At 51.3% G+C, this 17,115-nt stretch overlaps 1 protein-coding gene across 2 annotated transcripts in view; it reads left to right on the top strand.

Annotated features, from left to right (window-relative positions):
- The window catches only part of MARK4 (microtubule affinity regulating kinase 4), a 29,860-nt gene extending 13,905 nt beyond the window's left edge, over positions 1-15,955 (top strand). Inside the window, exons 9-18 of one of the 2 annotated variants that reach the window (XM_061139593.1) lie at positions 2,024-2,143; positions 2,598-2,697; positions 4,022-4,131; positions 4,239-4,398; positions 6,874-7,091; positions 9,401-9,504; positions 11,706-11,984; positions 12,140-12,219; positions 13,182-13,226; positions 14,625-14,796. In XM_061139593.1, coding sequence (XP_060995576.1) covers positions 2,024-2,143; positions 2,598-2,697; positions 4,022-4,131; positions 4,239-4,398; positions 6,874-7,091; positions 9,401-9,504; positions 11,706-11,984; positions 12,140-12,219; positions 13,182-13,226; positions 14,625-14,689 — 1,281 coding nt within the window. In that variant the 3' untranslated portion in view covers positions 14,690-14,796. Of the gene's footprint in view, positions 1-2,023; positions 2,144-2,597; positions 2,698-4,021; positions 4,132-4,238; positions 4,399-6,873; positions 7,092-9,400; positions 9,505-11,705; positions 11,985-12,139; positions 12,220-13,181; positions 13,227-14,624 lie in introns of both variants that reach the window. The other variant, XM_061139592.1, reaches the window with a different exon arrangement.
- Positions 15,956-17,115: the final 1,160 nt, after the last annotated feature.

The following is a 17,115-nucleotide window of genomic DNA, read 5'->3' on the forward strand; positions in this document are numbered from 1 at the left end:
GGTGGGAATTCCAAAACTCGGGCAGGAATGCTCAGGCCTGCTCAAAGTGGCCGTGAGGAGCAGTCAGGGGATCGGGGAAGTCATTGCCAAGAACAGGCCAGCAGAGCCCTGAGTGATGAGTCGGAGGGGCCCCTTGTCGCCATGGCGTCAGCCAATCAGCCAACCCCTTCGAGCCTCAGTCTCCCCCTCTGTTCAGTGAGGACCCTAAAGTACCAGCCTCATAGCAGCGGAGTGAGGACTTGATGAGATCAGATAACAATCTTTCTGAGCCCCAAGTGTGAAATCAGGAGATCTTCCCAAAGGGCCAGGCCAGCATCTCACCTGCCCCAGGCTCTAGTCACTTCCTGCTGTCCTGGTTTCCCCACCAGGCTCCCCAGGCCTTGCTGGATGAAGGAAACATGTGGCTGGGAGCCATGTCTGCTCTGTCATTTCCTTGCTAAGTGACCTTGTACAAATCTCTTTCTGAACCTCTCCTTGTGGGGACACTTACAGCCAGACTGGGTGTGTGAGGCCCTTCACCAGGACTTGGCATCAGGCCAGAGTGTCACCCCTGGGAGCTGCCCCGGTGGAGGGGTCAGTGCCCCTTTGATTACTTCGCAGCATCACACGACAGAGGCAGTGTGGAGCGGTGGTTACACAGCACAGGCTCCAGGGCCCGACGGCCTGGCTTTGAACCCTGGCCCTGCCACTTTCTGGCTGCACAAACCCAGAGCAAGTGACTTAACCTCTCTGGGCCTCAGCCTCCTCATCTGGAAAATGGGTGTCATGACCCTGCTCCATAGCATCCTTGTGAGCATAGATGTCATACGTGTGAAGCGCTTAGAACGCAGCTGGCTCATGATGAGGGCTCTGAAAGTGATACTTATCACTATGAAATATTCACGACCTTCCGGGCTGTGATAATGTGCAGTGTAGGAGGCTCCCCAGGCCCAGGCCTCATCCCGCCCTGTTTGGAGAAGGCACCCCGAGGGAACTCCCAGCCCAGGCCCTGGCACAGAGCTCCACCCAGAGACACCCCTTCCTCCCTTCCCCTCCCACTCCATTTTCTCTCTCTCCCAGTTCTTTGTTCAGGATGGTAGGTGCTCCCCGCGGTCTGCCATGCCATGGAGCATGGAATTTGTTTTTTTCTTTTGTCGCCTTGGCAGGGCCCTCCTAAAAAGCCCTAAAAAAAAAAGTCAGCATGTAAATCAGAGTTCCTTCTTGGAGACTGCCAGGGCCTCATAGCTTTTTGGAAAGACAGGTGCGGGGGGCGGGCAGGATGCCCCTCTCTCGTCCCCTTTTGTAGACCTAGTCTCTCCTTTTGTTTTTATTTCTGACTGTGCCAGGTCTTGGTTGTGGCACACGGGCTTCTCTTACTGCAGAGCAGACTACACACAGCACGGGCTCAGCTGTGGCAGCACGCAGGCTTTCTAGTCGCGAAAACAAGTGGGCTTAGTTGCCCCGTGGCATATGGGATCTTAGTTTCCCAGACCAGGGATTAAACCTGCGTCTCCTGCATTGGAAAGCAGCTTCTTACCTGGAGAAGTTCCCTAAACCTAGTATTTAAAAAGCACTTGCTCTGGGCCTGACTCGTGCTAGGCATTCACTTCTCTAAACTCACTCCTACCCTGGCCTGGAAAGTGAGCGCTGTGGTCCCTGTTTACAGATGTGAAAACTGAGGCCCCAGAGGCCAACTACTGGCCCACCTCCCCTCTTACCTGGCTCATAGAACCTACCCACTCTGTAAGATTTCCTCAGAGTGAAAAGTTATATTGCTTTTCTTTTAAAAAAAAAAAAACACCTATTTGAAAACTGCTGCATCTGTAACAGTGTTCCCATTTTAAAGATGGGAACTGAGATCGAGAGAAAGTGGTGGGGTTTTTCCCACCACCTCAGGGCTAGGACTTAGAGGCCTTGTCACTTCTGTCGGCCGATTGAGAAAGAGGAAGAGAAAGTGTGTGTGTGTGTGTGTGTGTGTGTGTGTGTGTGTGTGATGGTTGGGGAGGTGGGGTGGACCCCTCCCCCAGTAACCCCATCCCCCCAGGAGCTGCGGGAGCGAGTCCTCAGAGGGAAGTACCGGGTCCCTTTCTACATGTCAACAGACTGTGAGAGCATCCTGCGGAGATTTTTGGTGCTGAACCCAGCTAAACGCTGTACTCTGGAGGTGAGCTCAGCCCCCGGCCCCACACCCCTCCCACTGAAGCCCTGTTGCCTGACGTGGTTCTTCTCCCCTGTCCAATCCGCCACGGGAAGGTGATGGGAGACGGGCAGCCCAGGAAAAGGCTCCTAGACTCATCCTGATGCCACCGCCCCCCCCAACAGCCTCGCCCACTCCCCGACATGCCAGTAATTAGCTAATGAGCTCCTAGGATGATTACAGGGTGCTGGGGGCCCAGATGATGCGGAGGAGGAAGGGTGGCTTCGGCAGGCTCCAGATGGGGACTGGGGGTTGGGAGAAGAGGTGCTAGCTCTCAGGATGGCCTCGATTCTGGGGTGTTGGGCCTTGGAGGTGGGGGGCAAGGCAGGGCAGGAGCCCCATTTGGGAGCTATGTTTATATCCCAGTGTCTTCTGACATCTCTCTCCTTCCCCTTCCGTGTCCTGCTCCTGAATCCTGCAGCAAATCATGAAAGACAAGTGGATCAACATCGGCTATGAGGGTGAGGAGCTGAAGCCATACACAGAACCCGAGGAGGACTTCGGGGACACCAAGCGAATCGGTGAGGGGCAGGGGAAGCAGGGCCGGGGGCTGCGGAGCCCAGAGCAGGAACTTCCCAGCACCTACCCCTTTGGTTAGTCCGTCAGCGAACTTTGCAAGGCACCTGGGGAGAGCAGAGAAGCCTGGGCTCTGGTCCCTGCCCTGCTACTTTCTAGCTGTGTGACCCTGGGCCAGTGGCTTCCCTTCTCTGTGCTTCTGTTTCCTTGTCTATAAAATGAGATCATCACAGAACCTGTCCTGTAAGTTTGTTATGAATGTTAAATGAATGAATTTATATAAAGCACTTACATTAGGCATGTAACAAGTGCTTTGTGTCATAGTAGGCATGTAATAAGTGCTGTTGTGTTAGTTTGACTGTTAACACACAAGAACTCACAGGTGACTTCCAGGAGAGTTTGGACAAAGCCATCAGTAATCTGCATGCTTGAGAAAAACTCCCACCTTGGCACTTGCCTCACTCACCACCCCTTCAGTCCCAATCCCTTCAGCCCAGAGCCCTCGAACACTTGGCCCTAAAGCATTAGCCCTGGAAGAGCCCCTTAGGAGCCATATAGTAAACCTTCACTCTGCAGCTGATGAAATTGAAGCCACCATCAGATCTGGCTGTGTTAATCAGGACTTCACAGTTGCAAGTAACAGAAAACCCAAGCCATTCTGGCTTCAACCAGAAAATAATAATTGATTGATCCATATGAAATCACCATTTTCATAGCTCAGAAAATATCAGTATGAGCAGTTTCATGTGGTTTAACCTAATAGTGATGTTATTTCATTCACATAACTGAAAAAAGGCCATGATATGTCCGCCTTCAGGCACAGCTGGATCCTGGTGCTCAGAGACAGTTGTTAGGAATCTTCTCAGTGGTGACTTTTTTCCCAGGCAGCTCTCCCTGCAGGAGCAAACTGACAACAGCATATCCCAGTGGCCTGGACACCTCAGCAGGAGGAGAAGCCACGTTCCTAATGTTCCAATGGAAGCTGTAGGGTGGGACCCATTGGCTAGCCCTGAAGCAGTCAGTTTGACCTTGGGGATGGACCGCTCTTTTATTGGCCAGAAGTGGGTCACATGCCCACCCTGAGCCAATCAGTGTGGCCTTGGGGATGGAACACTCTGATTGGCCAGACCTGGGGTTTGGAGCAGGCAGGAGTCAGCTGGGGGATCTGAGCAGGGAAGAAATAGTCTTCCAAGGAAAACCAGGGTGCTGCTGGCAGAGGGGAAATGATTACTGGACAGACCAAAGTGCAGGCATTACTGTGTGACGCAGAAAAGAGTGAAAGGGAAGGGTCTGGGGAGACTGAACCTCCTCTCCATCCCCCTCTCCCAGAGGTGATGGTGGGTATGGGCTACACGCGGGAAGAAATCAAAGAGGCCTTGACCAGCCAGAAGTACAACGAAGTGACCGCCACCTACCTCCTGCTGGGCAGGAAGACTGAGGTCAGAAGGCGTCAGGGACATTCGGGATGCGCGATACCTGGGGTGGAGGGAGACCTCTGGGACAGAGGGGAAGGGGCTGAGGTTCCTCATCTGTCATCTTCCTGCAGGAGGGTGGGGACCGGGGTGCCCCGGGGCTGGCCCTGGCACGGGTGCGGGCGCCCAGCGACACCACCAATGGAACAAGCTCCAGCAAAGGCACGAGCCACAGCAAAGGGCAGCGGGGCTCCTCCTCCACCTACCACCGCCAGCGCAGGCACAGCGACTTCTGTGAGTATCGCCCCAGCACGTGCACATCCCTGCCTGGCCCCAAGGCCCCGACCTGCATGATGTCAGGGTGCTCTGGCTGGCAAGCAGCAGAAACCAGCTCGAGCCAACTGCAACCAAGGGAGAAACGTCTTATAAAGGTTTCAGGGACATTGCATGGAATGTGGAGGCAGCCAGGCTCAGGAAGGGATTAGACACTGGAAAAGCAGCCAACCCTAGAACAGACACTCTGTGTCTTGCTTCTTTGTTCATCTGGTTCTTCCTTTCTTTTCTTCATATCCTGCCTTACCTTTTCCCCAGTCTCTTAACTTCTTACAACTCAGTTTTAGAGGCCAGCTCAATAGTAGCTGAAATCTCTTTGATCCACTTGATACCAGGGTCCAGTCGGGATTAATCCACTTGACTGGGACACAGGAGGACACATTGTACAAAAAGGCTGCTGAAAGCCTGCCCTCTTGCCTCTCTTCCACACTTACTAGTGGGAAGGGGCTGGGGAGACACCTGCTTGCATCCTACATTCTTCAACTAATAGATATCTCATCTCCTGCAGAAAATAGTCCCACGACCACTGCCACCATAAATGAGACATGGGAACTTGCAAGAGGTCTCTACCTACACTCTCATCTTAATCATCTTCACTATATTTTTTAACAGCTTTATTGAGAAATAATTAACATACTGTGCAGTTCACCCATTTAAAATATACAATTAAGTGGCATTAGTGTGTTCACAGATTTGTGTATCCTTCGCCACAGCCAACTTTAGAACATGGTCAGTACCCTGGAAGGAGACTCTCCAGCCCTTAGCCATCGACTTCAAATCTCCGATCCACCCCAGCCCCCCACCCCTGACAACTACTAATCTGCTGTCTCTATAGATTTCCCTATTCTGGACCTTTCTTACAATTAGAATCATACAATCTGTGGCCTTTTGTGGCTGCCTTCTTTCACTTAGCATGTTTTCAAGATTCATCCATATCATAGCATGTATTAGTACTCCACTTTTTTATTGCCAAACAATATTCCATCACATGGATATACGATATTTTGTTTATGCATCATCAGTGGAGGGTCATTTGGGTTTTCACCTTTGGCTGTTGTGAGTAATTTTCTGTGTGGGTCTTTGTTTTCGTTTCTCTTGGGTGTGTACCTAAGGGTGGAATCGCTGGGTCGTATGGTAACTCTATGTTTAATAGTTAAATAACTGCCAAGGCGATTTCCAGCTTTCCATTATTTTTGCATCCCTACTTCTCTTACTCTCTTCCTTACTTCTCATCCCTGTTCCTTACTCTGGGACAGGCACTAGTACAGGAAGAGGGAAGTCAGGTAAGCTTAGTTTTGAGCAGGAAGTATCCTGGATGGTCAAGCCATTCCTCTTCGCTGGGTCTCCTTTTCCCCACCTATACAATAGTGAGATTGGCCCAGAAAGACCCTGAGAAGCTTGTGATTCCAACAACCTGTGATTAGAACATGATAACCTTTAAAAATAATCCACATGGAGACCTTCTGGGTTCCAGGGTCTGGGGGATGAAGGATGGTTGATGGGTGTCCTGTGTCTGTCACTGTAGAGCTTGTTATGGTTCTGGGACTTTTGAGCATTAAGTTTTCTGAATTTTAACACACAGAAGTTCTGACTCTCTGAAGTTCTAGAGCACCCTTAACCCCTGGGTTCTAAAACCATAAATTTCCAAGATGTTTAAAGGGACTAAGTTTGTTTTGTTTTTGAAATTAATAGTCACATCCTTCAAAACTCGATAGTGCAGAAAGTATAGACAGTAAAAACATCTTTGTCCTACATTCTTCTCCCAGCCCCTAGCCCCGTTTGGAAACAGCCACTGTTACCAGTTTTATATGAACTCTTTTGGAGAAGTTTTATTCATATATAAATATATAAAGAGACAGACATGAAAAGAAGGAGAAAGATATGAAAATGCATAAAGATGTATAAATACAATGTTAATATGTTAATATACCATAAAGATATTCTCCTCTTTTAATGGAAGTGATAGTCTTTGGGCACCATTCATTATAAACAAGTACAGATAAATAGATATAGATAGGTATATACTTTCTCCTCTTTTTAACACATGATAGCCCACTATAGACCTCATACCTAGCCTTGCCCTTTCTACCTCACAGTCTATCTTGAAGATCTTTCTGTATGTGAACATTTTTTATAGTTGCATAGTATTCCATTGGGTGGCAATATCTTGACTTATATAATTATTCCAATATTAAAGGGTGTTCAGGCTGTTCCCAATCTTTTGGCCTGAAAAAAAGAAAAAAGAAGTAGGATTTAGTGAATAACCTGCACATGTGTTGTGTCATTTATGTGGTGCCTCTGAGTCCGTGACTACATGTCACTTAGACGTTGTCAGAACGGCCCGTACGAGGAATCCTGAGGTTCTAAGGATCACCCAGTGTAGATTTTTGCTTTTTCTGCTGACGCCAGCACAACACTGTCCCCTCCCTCTACCAGGTGGCCCATCCCCTGCACCCCTGCACCCCAAGCGCAGCCCAACCAGCACGGGGGAGGCGGAACTGAAGGAGGAGCGCCTGCCAGGCCGGAAGGCAAGCTGCAGTGCTGCGGGGAGTGGGAGCCGCGGGCTGCCCCCCTCCAGCCCCATGGTCAGCAGCGCCCACAACCCCAACAAGGCAGAGATCCCAGAGCGGCGGAAGGACAGCACGAGCACCCCTGTGAGTTGGGGGGTGCTGGGGGGATGGCAGCCGGGCCGCCCCCCGCCTGTGGCCCAGCCTGTCAGTGTCAGCTGGGTCACATTTCTCGCACTCCGTCATTTCCCACCCCTCCTGGTCCCCAGACCACCGCACAGGGTTCTGTTACCTCCTTTTGGTCATTCACTCGACACACGTGTATTGAGGGCGCTCTCTGTCTGAGCTTGTGCTCGATTCTGGTGTATAAGTTAGGATTCAGTGTCCAAAAGAACTTCTCTGTGCTTTCAACTTGAAGGATTTAATATGGAGAATTAGCTGTGGTGCTTACACCATCATAGGAAGGGCTGGAGGAGCAGGCCCAGGACAAGACCTACAGGAGACACCTTACCACGGCAGAGCTGACCCACCAAGGGAGCTCGTGCCTTTGAGGCCCCCTTGAGCTCTGCTGAGCTCAAGAATATACAGTCAGGGCTACGATGCAAGACTCAGAAACGTCATCCTCCACCAGAAGAGCCTCTTGCTGCCCAGAGGTCTGGAGAACCAGCACTGGTGCCCTGCTGAAGCAGAGACCCTCATCCCATTGTCTTGCCTGTGTGAGCAGAAGTCAGAGGGGGCAGGAAGGTGGCTGCCACCCCATTTCCACCTCCCAGATCTCCACAAGAGCAGAGGTTGCCAGATCCCATTCATACCCAGAACCTGGGCTGCCGAAGAGTTTCTGGGGAATGTAGCATTTGGCTTTCTTCTGCAGCTCCCTAGAATGCTATAACACAAGCTGAGAGAACCAAAATATCCTCAACGTCAGGAGACAGAGGTGGAGGCTAGTCACAGGAAGGTGGTCAGGATGCGGAAGCCACATAGACCAGCGTGTGCATTACATTGATGAGCTGTGTCACCTCGAGCAAGTGACTTCCCCTCTCTGAGCTTCTCAGTGCCACCCTGAAAAATGAGCTCATCAAAGAGCTTTGGTTGTCGGGAGGATCTTGTGCTATCTTCACACAGTGCCTGGCTCAGTAAGCACTCAATGAATGAAAGCTGTTGTTATTGTTGAAATACATCCACACTTTCAAGACACTAAAAAAGGACGGCAAATTACCCCCTCCCCCAAAAGATGGAAGGAAAGAAATAATAAAGAGAAGAAATCAATACAGGAGAAAACAGATGCACACTAGAGAAAATCAACAAGCCAAAAGCTGTTTCTTTAAAAACATTAATAAAGTCAGTGGACCCTTGGCAAGACTAGTTAAGAAAAAAACACACAGCATTATAAATCAACTATACTTCAGTTTTTAAAAAAAAAAAAGAAGAAAGAAGATAGCAAGCACAAATTACCAGTATCAGAAGTGAAAAGGAGAGCATCATTGTGACATAAAAAGAAAGATGGTACTAGGAACTACTTTATGCCAATAAATTTGACACTTTAGACAAAATGGACAAATGTCTTTTAGAAACACACCAAAACTGACCCGAGAAGAAATAGAAAACCTGAACAGTCTCAACACTTCCCCATAAAGAAAATGCCAGACCCAGATGGCTCTAAACTGGTGGAAGTCTTCCAAACATCGAAAGAAGAAATAATACCTATCTTAGGCAGACTTCCAGAGGGAAAAAAGGATCACTTCCCAGCACATTTTATGAGGCAACAAAATCCTGATACACTATTCCTGTCCTCAATTCAGTGCAGTGCAGGGTGGAGATGTATGTATGAACAGATGCAGTCAGTACAAAGTAATGTGGCCAATACAATAGAAGGCTGTAGATGGGAGCACAAAGAAGGTAGCTGACTCAGCCAGGGCCCAGAGCAGGGATATGTTATGACCTGACACCTGAGAGATCCCTAGGAGTGAGTCAGAGGGAAAGGTAGGAGGAAGACCCAAGCAGAAGAGACAGCCTGTGCAAAGGCCTTTAGGAGGAGAGATGCGACTCCCCTGGCAGTCCAGCAGTCATCACTCCGCCTTCCCATGCAGGGGGCCTGGGTTCAGTCCCTGGTCCAGGAACTGAGATGCCACGTGCCCGAATAAGTATGTTTTTAAAAGTTTGATATGGCTAGAGGTGGGGGAGGCCTGGGAGAGGAGAGGTGGGCAAGGCTGCCCCCTGGAAACTTTCCGTGACCTTCTCTCCCCCCAGCTCCAAGGCCCCCCACGACTCTCAGCCTGCATTGCTGGCATGACCCATTGACCTTTCATGTCTTTAGCCAAAATAAACCATCACCTACTCACTTTTGGTTCACACACAGGCCCCTGCCTCGTTCCTAATGAGGGAGGCCAGAGAGGGTAAAAGGGATTAAGGAGTGTCCCTTTGCCCCCTCACTCTCCTCCTGGCTTTGTCTCCTACAGAACAACCTCCCTCCCAGCATGATGACCCGCAGAAACACCTATGTTTGCACAGAACGCCCGGGGGCTGAACGCCCATCCTTGTTGCCAAATGGCAAAGAAAACAGGTATGAAGGGAGGGCAGCAACGGGGAAGGAGAGATGGGGTATAGGTGAGCAGGGCCTCCTTATCTAAGATGTTAGACATATGGGGAGGGGTGGTGTGGGGATGGGGGAGTCTGCATGTCTGCCGTTCCTTTGGCAGAATATACCCATGTCCTCCCTGTCCCAGACCCCCCTGAAAAATCCTCCCCCCTTAATTAATTAGTCAGCAGCAGCAGCAAAGCAGTCTGCCCCACTCTCTGCCCACGAGCCTGGGGAACCTGAATTCATTTTTTTTTTGAATGATCCATTTTTAGAGTTGGAGAGAAGCCCTAGAATGTCACAGCTTCAACATCCTCTAGTTGGCGGGATTTCAAACTTACTTGCCTGAGTTGGTTCAGGCGCCTTCAGCTGGCAAGTAAGGGAAACCAGTGCAGGCTGGCTGGAGCATACAAGGAGAATGAATTGGTTCACATCACAGTTCAAGTCCCAGAGTGGGGCGGGCTTCAGGATCATGACACTCCCACCCATCAGGGCTAGAGGGCGTGACACCCAGGTGCACTCTGGGAAACACCCAATAAAGGGATGCAGATGTCACTCTTTGGTGGGGGCAGGGTAATAGAGTGTTTGGAAGTGGTGATTCAGCTCTGAGTTCCGAATCTTGCCTCTGCACTCCACGAGCAAGATGACCATCGGCAGGTGTCTGAGCCTCCATTTCCTCCTGTGTGAAATGGAGCCGATGTTCTCTGCCTCCAATCTCTTTAGAGGGATCCGGTGGAGATCAGGTGTGTCCTGTGCCTCACACAGGGTCTGAGACACAGTAGGCATTCGATGAGTCAGAACTTATTTGGGGGTTACTAAATAAAAATAATAATAGCCAACATTTATCAAGCAGTAACCGTAGGCCGGGCCTGTGTACATCAGCTGGTTGAATGCCCCTAACAATTCTGTGAGATCAATCCTGTACCTGCGTTTTACAGCTGAGGAAATGAGGCAGAGATAGGTTAAGTAACTTGTTCAAAGCCACACAGCTGGTAAGTCAGGGAGCAAAGATTCCAGACTGACTCCAGAGTCTGTACTTTTAATCACTATAATAAATGGCCCCCACGTCCTGGCCAAGAGATAGCATGTAGTTAGGTTATAGATGCAGGAGTGAAGAGACCCTAAGGCACAGTAGATGAGGTAGAGGTTGAGTCCTCTGTGATGCAACTATCCAGAAGTAGGAGGCAGGGCCCTCCAAGGATTCAGGACCAATCTTAACATGAGACTGCAGCTCTGGATCTGAGGCCGCTGCACCCGTGGCCACCATTTCCCAACCAGCAAAATGGGTGGAGAGACAGTGGAGTGCAAACTGCTTTTCTGTTCAAAGGCATGACCTAGAAATGGGCCAGAGCACTTCTGCTTACATCCTATTAGCCAGAACATGGTCATATGACCATCCCTAGCTGCAAAGGAAGCTGGGACATGTAGTCTTTGGCTGGTTGGCCATGTGCAATGTTTATACTCTCAGGGGTTTGGTTACTAAGAGTAAAACAAAGTGTATGGATTCTGGGTGAGAGGTAATGGTATCTGCCAGTCAGGGCTCCCTCTTTGAGATCTGGCTGGTCCTGGGGTCCCTAGAAGGATATTAATTGGAGGTCTCACTTCTGCTGTGAGGACTGGGAGGGTCAGAGGGCCTGGGGAAGGTCCTGGGATAATGGAGCCACCCCTGCCTACACAGAATCTTGAGAATTAGAGGAAGGGTTCCTTCCTCTTTATTTTTACCTGTTGAAAATTTTCATGATGAATGTAAGTTTCCTTGATGTTCACATCTATTCCTCTCCCACGTTTGAATAATGAAAGTTCAGATAGCAAAGTGTTTGCACAATTGATGTGGTTCCTGAGGTTTGGATGGCGAAGTATCAGGGGATTCATTTAAAAGTATATCTGAATGTATTCAACTGCCAAGTTTGGAGAGAGGAGAGTTGGGATAGGGGGTGGTTTGGAGGGGACAAAGCTTGAAGAAAGGATGGTCTGAAGGAAGAATGATTTAGGAGGTGAGAAGGGTCAGTAAAATAATGCTAAGTTTGTACATGCACAGCCTGCACCACTCTACATGGCAGCCTTGTCTCTGAGTTCCAGACTGGTAGAGGTTTCTGATCTCAGGACAGACCAGTGAAGAATCAGAGGGACTGAGGACTCTGGCCTGCCTCAAGGCTCCACCCTAACTTGTACCTCTCTGCCCACAGCTCGGGTACCCCACGGGTGCCCCCCGCCTCCCCCTCCAGTCACAGCCTGGCTCCCCCATCAGGGGAGCGGAGCCGCCTGGCACGCGGCTCCACCATCCGCAGCACCTTCCACGGTGGCCAGGTCCGAGACAGGCGGGCAGGGGGCGGGGGAGGTGGGGGCGTGCAGAATGGGCCCCCCGCCTCCCCCACACTGGCCCACGAAGCCACGCCCCTGCCCACTGGGCGGCCCCGCCCCACCACCAACCTCTTCACCAAGCTGACCTCCAAACTGACCCGAAGGTGAGCCCCATGGGACTTGGGGGACAGGGAGAAGGATGGGGGGCTGATGGGACCTAACCTGTCTTCTGCTCTACTCTGCCTCCTGTACCCCGACATCTCCGTCTCCTCCTCCTCCTCTTCCTCCATCACCCTTCACCTCCCTCCTCACACTACAGGGTTACCCTCGATCCCTCTAAACGGCAGAACTCTAACCGCTGCGTTTCGGGCGCCTCTCTGCCCCAGGGATCCAAAATCAGTAAGTCCCCTCCACCTCTGCTGTCACTCGTCCTGCCTCCCCGTCTGCATGTCTGACCCGTGCGCGGGCCTGGCGGGAGGGGGCACTGTGAGTTGGGTAGGGGTCTGTATGTGGGCTCTGGTCATTCATTCACTCAGATAATAAACAACAGTCTGGCCTCTGGAGCCAGACTCGGGGTTCAGACCCTGAGCACTGCTGAGTGACCTTAAGCAAATGGCTCAACCTCTCTGGGCCTCACTCTCCTTTTCCCTAAAATGGGGATAGTAATAACAGTATCTTCCTCATAGGATTGTTGTGCAGACTAAGTGAGGTGATACATGGACTGAGCTTTGAATGTTGCCCCAGAAAATACTTGATAAGTGTTTTCTATCATTTTTATTCTTTGAGTGTCTCCTGTGTGCTTGGCACCATCGTCAGCCCAGAGTAAAGTGAACGAGAGGGGTAAAATCCCTGCCCAGGGCATTCTACTAGGAGACCCAGACAGTAAACAATAAATAAAATATATAGACTATCAGGTAGTGGCAAGTACTAAGGAGAAAAGTAGAGCAAGGAACTGGGATGGGGTGGTGGTGGTGGTGATGTGTGTGTCAGGGTATGGGGAAGGAAGGTACAGTTTAAATGGAGCAGGCCTCACTAAGGAGGTGTCATTTGAGCACAGGCTGAAGGAGGGGTTTGTGTGTCTGTCTGTCTCCTATATGTAGGTGTGTCTCTACCCACCCCGCCTCTCTTTTGTCTTCCAAATTCTTCAGTATCTTTCCTCCAACCTGCACTAACCATTTCTGAATGGGCTCCCCTTCTGGGTATGGAGAGGGAGATCAAATCCTGACCCCCAGCCCAGCTCCAGCCCTCAGGGAGGAACCAGGGCTGAAGCAAGGGCTGCCCTGCGTCCTGGAGGCAGTGGATTGAGGGAGGGGGGCCCGCTTATGTCCGTATTAGACACTCATCCCCCACCCTTCCTGTAGGGTCACAGACGAACCTGAGAGAATCGGGGGACCTGAGGTCACAAGGTGAGTGTGCCTCCCCTTTTGCCTCATACCCCTCTTGTGTAAGTACTTCTCACCACCCCCACCAGGCCCCTGGTTGGGGCCCGAGCCTCATCCTCCAAGGCCAGTTTCCTGGAATGCTCCTGCGACCCCCTCTTCTCTGCCACCTCCTCTTATGCACCCCCACATTGATTTCCTCTCATGTCCACCTCCATCCTTGAGCATCATCCCTTGACCATCTTTAACTTCAGCTTCTCCCATCTATAACCCACTCCTCGCCCTGTTGACACCACACCACCTTTCCCCTCTCATCCAGTGAGGCACAACGGTTGCCAACAACCCTGGGCCAGTATAGAAACCTCAGTGGAAATAGGGAGCCGCCCCAGCAGGGCCAACAGTCCCAGGACCGAATCTTACTGGCTGGAATTGGGTCACATGTCCATCCCTAAACCAATGCCTGTGACCAGAAGGATGGAGTACTCTGATTGGTCAGACTTGGTCACATGCTCATCTTTGAACCAATCAGAGTGGGGGGAGAGGTGTGGCCTGCTCTCTTTGCCTGGAAGTGAGTCACGTGTTCACCCTTGGAGCTGAGAGCTGAGTCTGCCCAACCTAAACCAGAAAGACTAGATCTGCAATGCTTTTTAAGGAGAACACTCTTGGTATTTTAGGAGAGACATTTCTTTGTCAGGCAGGGCCCTCTCACACACTGCAGAATGTGTATCATTCCTGAACCATCCCCCCACCCTGATAAATGTAGGCAGCACTCCCTTCCCAAGACATTTTGACAATCAAAAAGTCCTCAGAAATTTACTAATATCCTTTGGAAGACAGTACTGCTCCTAGGTGTGAGAAATCCCTAGTCTAGAATGAGGAGAATTGGTTCTCCAACGTAAAAATGATTATTACCAGAAGGGGGATGTATTAGGAAACAAGTTGAGCTGCTATAGGGAAGATACCCCAAAATACAAACAGGAATAAGTTTCTCTCTCACACAAGCCATGTGTCCAGGCCAGGCTGGCAGGGCCACTCTGTTATGTGAGATCCTTCGGGTACCCAGGCTCCTACATCCTCTTCCCTAGAGCCCTGTCGTCTTCACAGTCCATGCTAGCTCGTGTTGCAGCCTCACAGGAGGTGGGGCAAGAGAGTCCAGGGCATACAGTTTCCTTTGAAAGAGGTGGTACAGAGTTACCCGGTCACGTCCACGCACATCCAGGCATTTGGAGACAAGGCCACAGCTGGCTGCAGGGGAGGCTGGGAAATACAATCTCCAAGTGGACAGCTATTTGTACAGTGGAAAGACTGTCCCTGGAGTAAAAGAGGTTTTGAGAAGACGTCTAGGAGAGCCTGTCCCAAAGTGGGAACTGTGGGTTACCTTCCTCTTCTCTCCCATCTCTAACCCATCGTATCTTCCCACCTCAGTTGCCATCTACCTTGGGATCAAACGGAAACCGCCCCCCGGTTGCTCCGATTCCCCTGGAGTGTGAAACTGACCAGCTCGCGCCCGCCCGAGGCCCTGATGGCAGCTCTGCGCCAGGCCACCGCGGCCGCCCGCTGCCGCTGCCGCCAGCCACAGCCGTTCCTGCTGGCCTGCCTGCACGGGGGTGCGGGCGGGCCCGAGCCCCTGTCCCACTTCGAAGTGGAGGTCTGCCAGCTGCCCCGGCCGGGCCTGCGGGGAGTTCTCTTCCGCCGCGTGGCGGGCACTGCCCTGGCCTTCCGCACCCTCGTCACCCGCATCTCCAACGACCTCGAGCTCTAAGCCGCCACGGCCCCGAGTCCCCTCCTCTTCCTCGCCCCCCTCACTTCGACAGAGAAAGGGGGTCAAGGAGGGGATTCTCCCTTTGTCATCACCTCAGTTTCCCTGAAATGGATTTGGGGGCAGAGGTTGTCCCCTCTGTGTTCTCCGGGGCCCGCTGAGCAGGAGAGAAGAGCAAAGGGGCTTCGCAGGGGGGAGCTGGCACCCTCCTGGAGCCCCCAGCCCACCCGGTCCCCCCTCACCCTGCCATGGGGCACCTGAGGAGACTTTGGGGGCAGGGTGGGGCAGAAAAGAAAACTGAGGAAACTTCCATTCCCCGACAGCTCAAGAATTAGGCCTTGGGCAGGGACAAGAAGACTTGCTGAGCCTAAAGACTGAAGAATTGGGGGTGGGGGGGGGGCCGGGAGTGGGGGTCAGAAAGGCAGATTCCTTCCCCTGCCCCTCCCCTCCTGCTCGAATCCCACGTTCCTGCCCCAGGCTGGCGCGGGGCACTTTGTACAAATCCTTGTAAATACCCCCACACCCTCCCTTCTGCAGAGATCTCTGGAGGAGCTGTCGCTCTCACCTCTGGTTTTTAAGTTATTACACCCCCCCCCCCTCCTGTCAGCCCCCTCACCTGCAGCCCGATGCCCAATAAACTTAGGAGAGTCCCCCCTCCCCCACGCTGACCCTGGGGTTTTCCTTCCCTGCCCTCACCTGCAAGTGAGATGAAGAGGAGGTGTGTGACTTTGGGCCAGTGGTTTCTCCTTTCTGAGCCTCGGTTTTCTCATCTGCAGAATGGGAGCAGTGGGGGTGTGGGGTCAAGGGTGATTGTGGAAGAGGGCAGGAAGGGACTTGGCCTCATCCACGAGGCCCCAGTTCCTATATTGGACCCCTGTTCATCCACTCACATACTCACCCACATGTTATACTGGACTCTAAGCCACTTCTTAACTCCAGTAGTACATTTATTCAATAAACAGTCATTGACCGGTGCCTACTCCATGCCAGGCCCAGTGCTGGACACGGAGATGCAGGGAGCCCGTCTATGGGGGATATGTGTTCTGATAGACACTAGAGAACCATTGCTTTTTGGAGGGGGGTGGGCCAGAAGAGAAAGTGAGAGGGTTTGGGGAAGACACTCCAGAGAAACTGATGCTGCATTTGAGCTCTGAAGGATGAGTAGGAGTTGACCAGGTATTGGGCATCCCCTGGGCACAAGCCTGGAAGAGGGAATGCATGCTATAGCTCAGAGAACTGCAGGTAGTTTCAGCATGGCTGCTGTGTTGGGGGTGGGTGGAAAATTAGCAAGAAAAATGCTGTATTAGGACTAATAATCCATCTACACCTAAGGAAAAAAGGTATTTGTTTGCTCATTTCATAGGCCAGGGTTGCATGACTTCAGATATAGCTGGATTCAGGCCACAGGCTGGCTCATTTCTGCTTTTTTCAGTGTAAGCTTCATTCTAGTAGTTTCATCCAATAGGTGCCTGGTGTTAACGGTGACACCAGCAGTTCAAGCTTTTATCCTTCTAGGTTAGCGGCAATAGCAGAGTTCCTCGTTGCAAACTTCAAGCAAAAGTCCCAAGACAGGCTCTCATTGGCCCGGATAAGTCATGTGATCGCCCCAAACCAGTTACTGTGACTCTGGAATGGCCTGTACCTAGGGCTGGACTGAGAGGGGGTCCTCAAAGGAAAGTCACGGTGTCACAATAAGGGAAGTAGAAGCATGGTAGACTCAAGCCGAAGAGAGGTGTCCAGTGCAGGAACGCAGGGCATTTCACCAGAGCCTTGTGGGCCAAAGCATGCAGTCTGGGCTTTCATCCGAGGGCACTGGGGAGCCACGTAGGGTTGCTTCCAGGATAGAAGCTTGGTTCAACTGCCTCACTTGCCTGTTTTAAGTCATGGTAGGGTCAACTGTTGTATTCTTCATGGGACAGGAAAGTCAAATGAGAACTGAAGGGGGCTAAAAATTAAGAGTGGCTGGCTCAAGAGAAAAAAAGTGGTCAGTGTTGAAAAATTCAGGGTCTAAGGCAGAATCAAAAGCCTATCATGTGTTAGGCCATAGCAGGACTCTGCTGAAAGACAGGTGCTTGTAGTTGAGAGGGTAGAAAAATGAGGTGTGTGGCAGGGGAACCAACCCTGTCACAAAAACCTCAATTCCTGAGTTCTTCCTCG

Source organism: Dama dama, chromosome 4, assembly GCF_033118175.1.
Source record: "Dama dama isolate Ldn47 chromosome 4, ASM3311817v1, whole genome shotgun sequence".
NCBI lineage: Eukaryota > Metazoa > Chordata > Mammalia > Artiodactyla > Cervidae > Dama > Dama dama.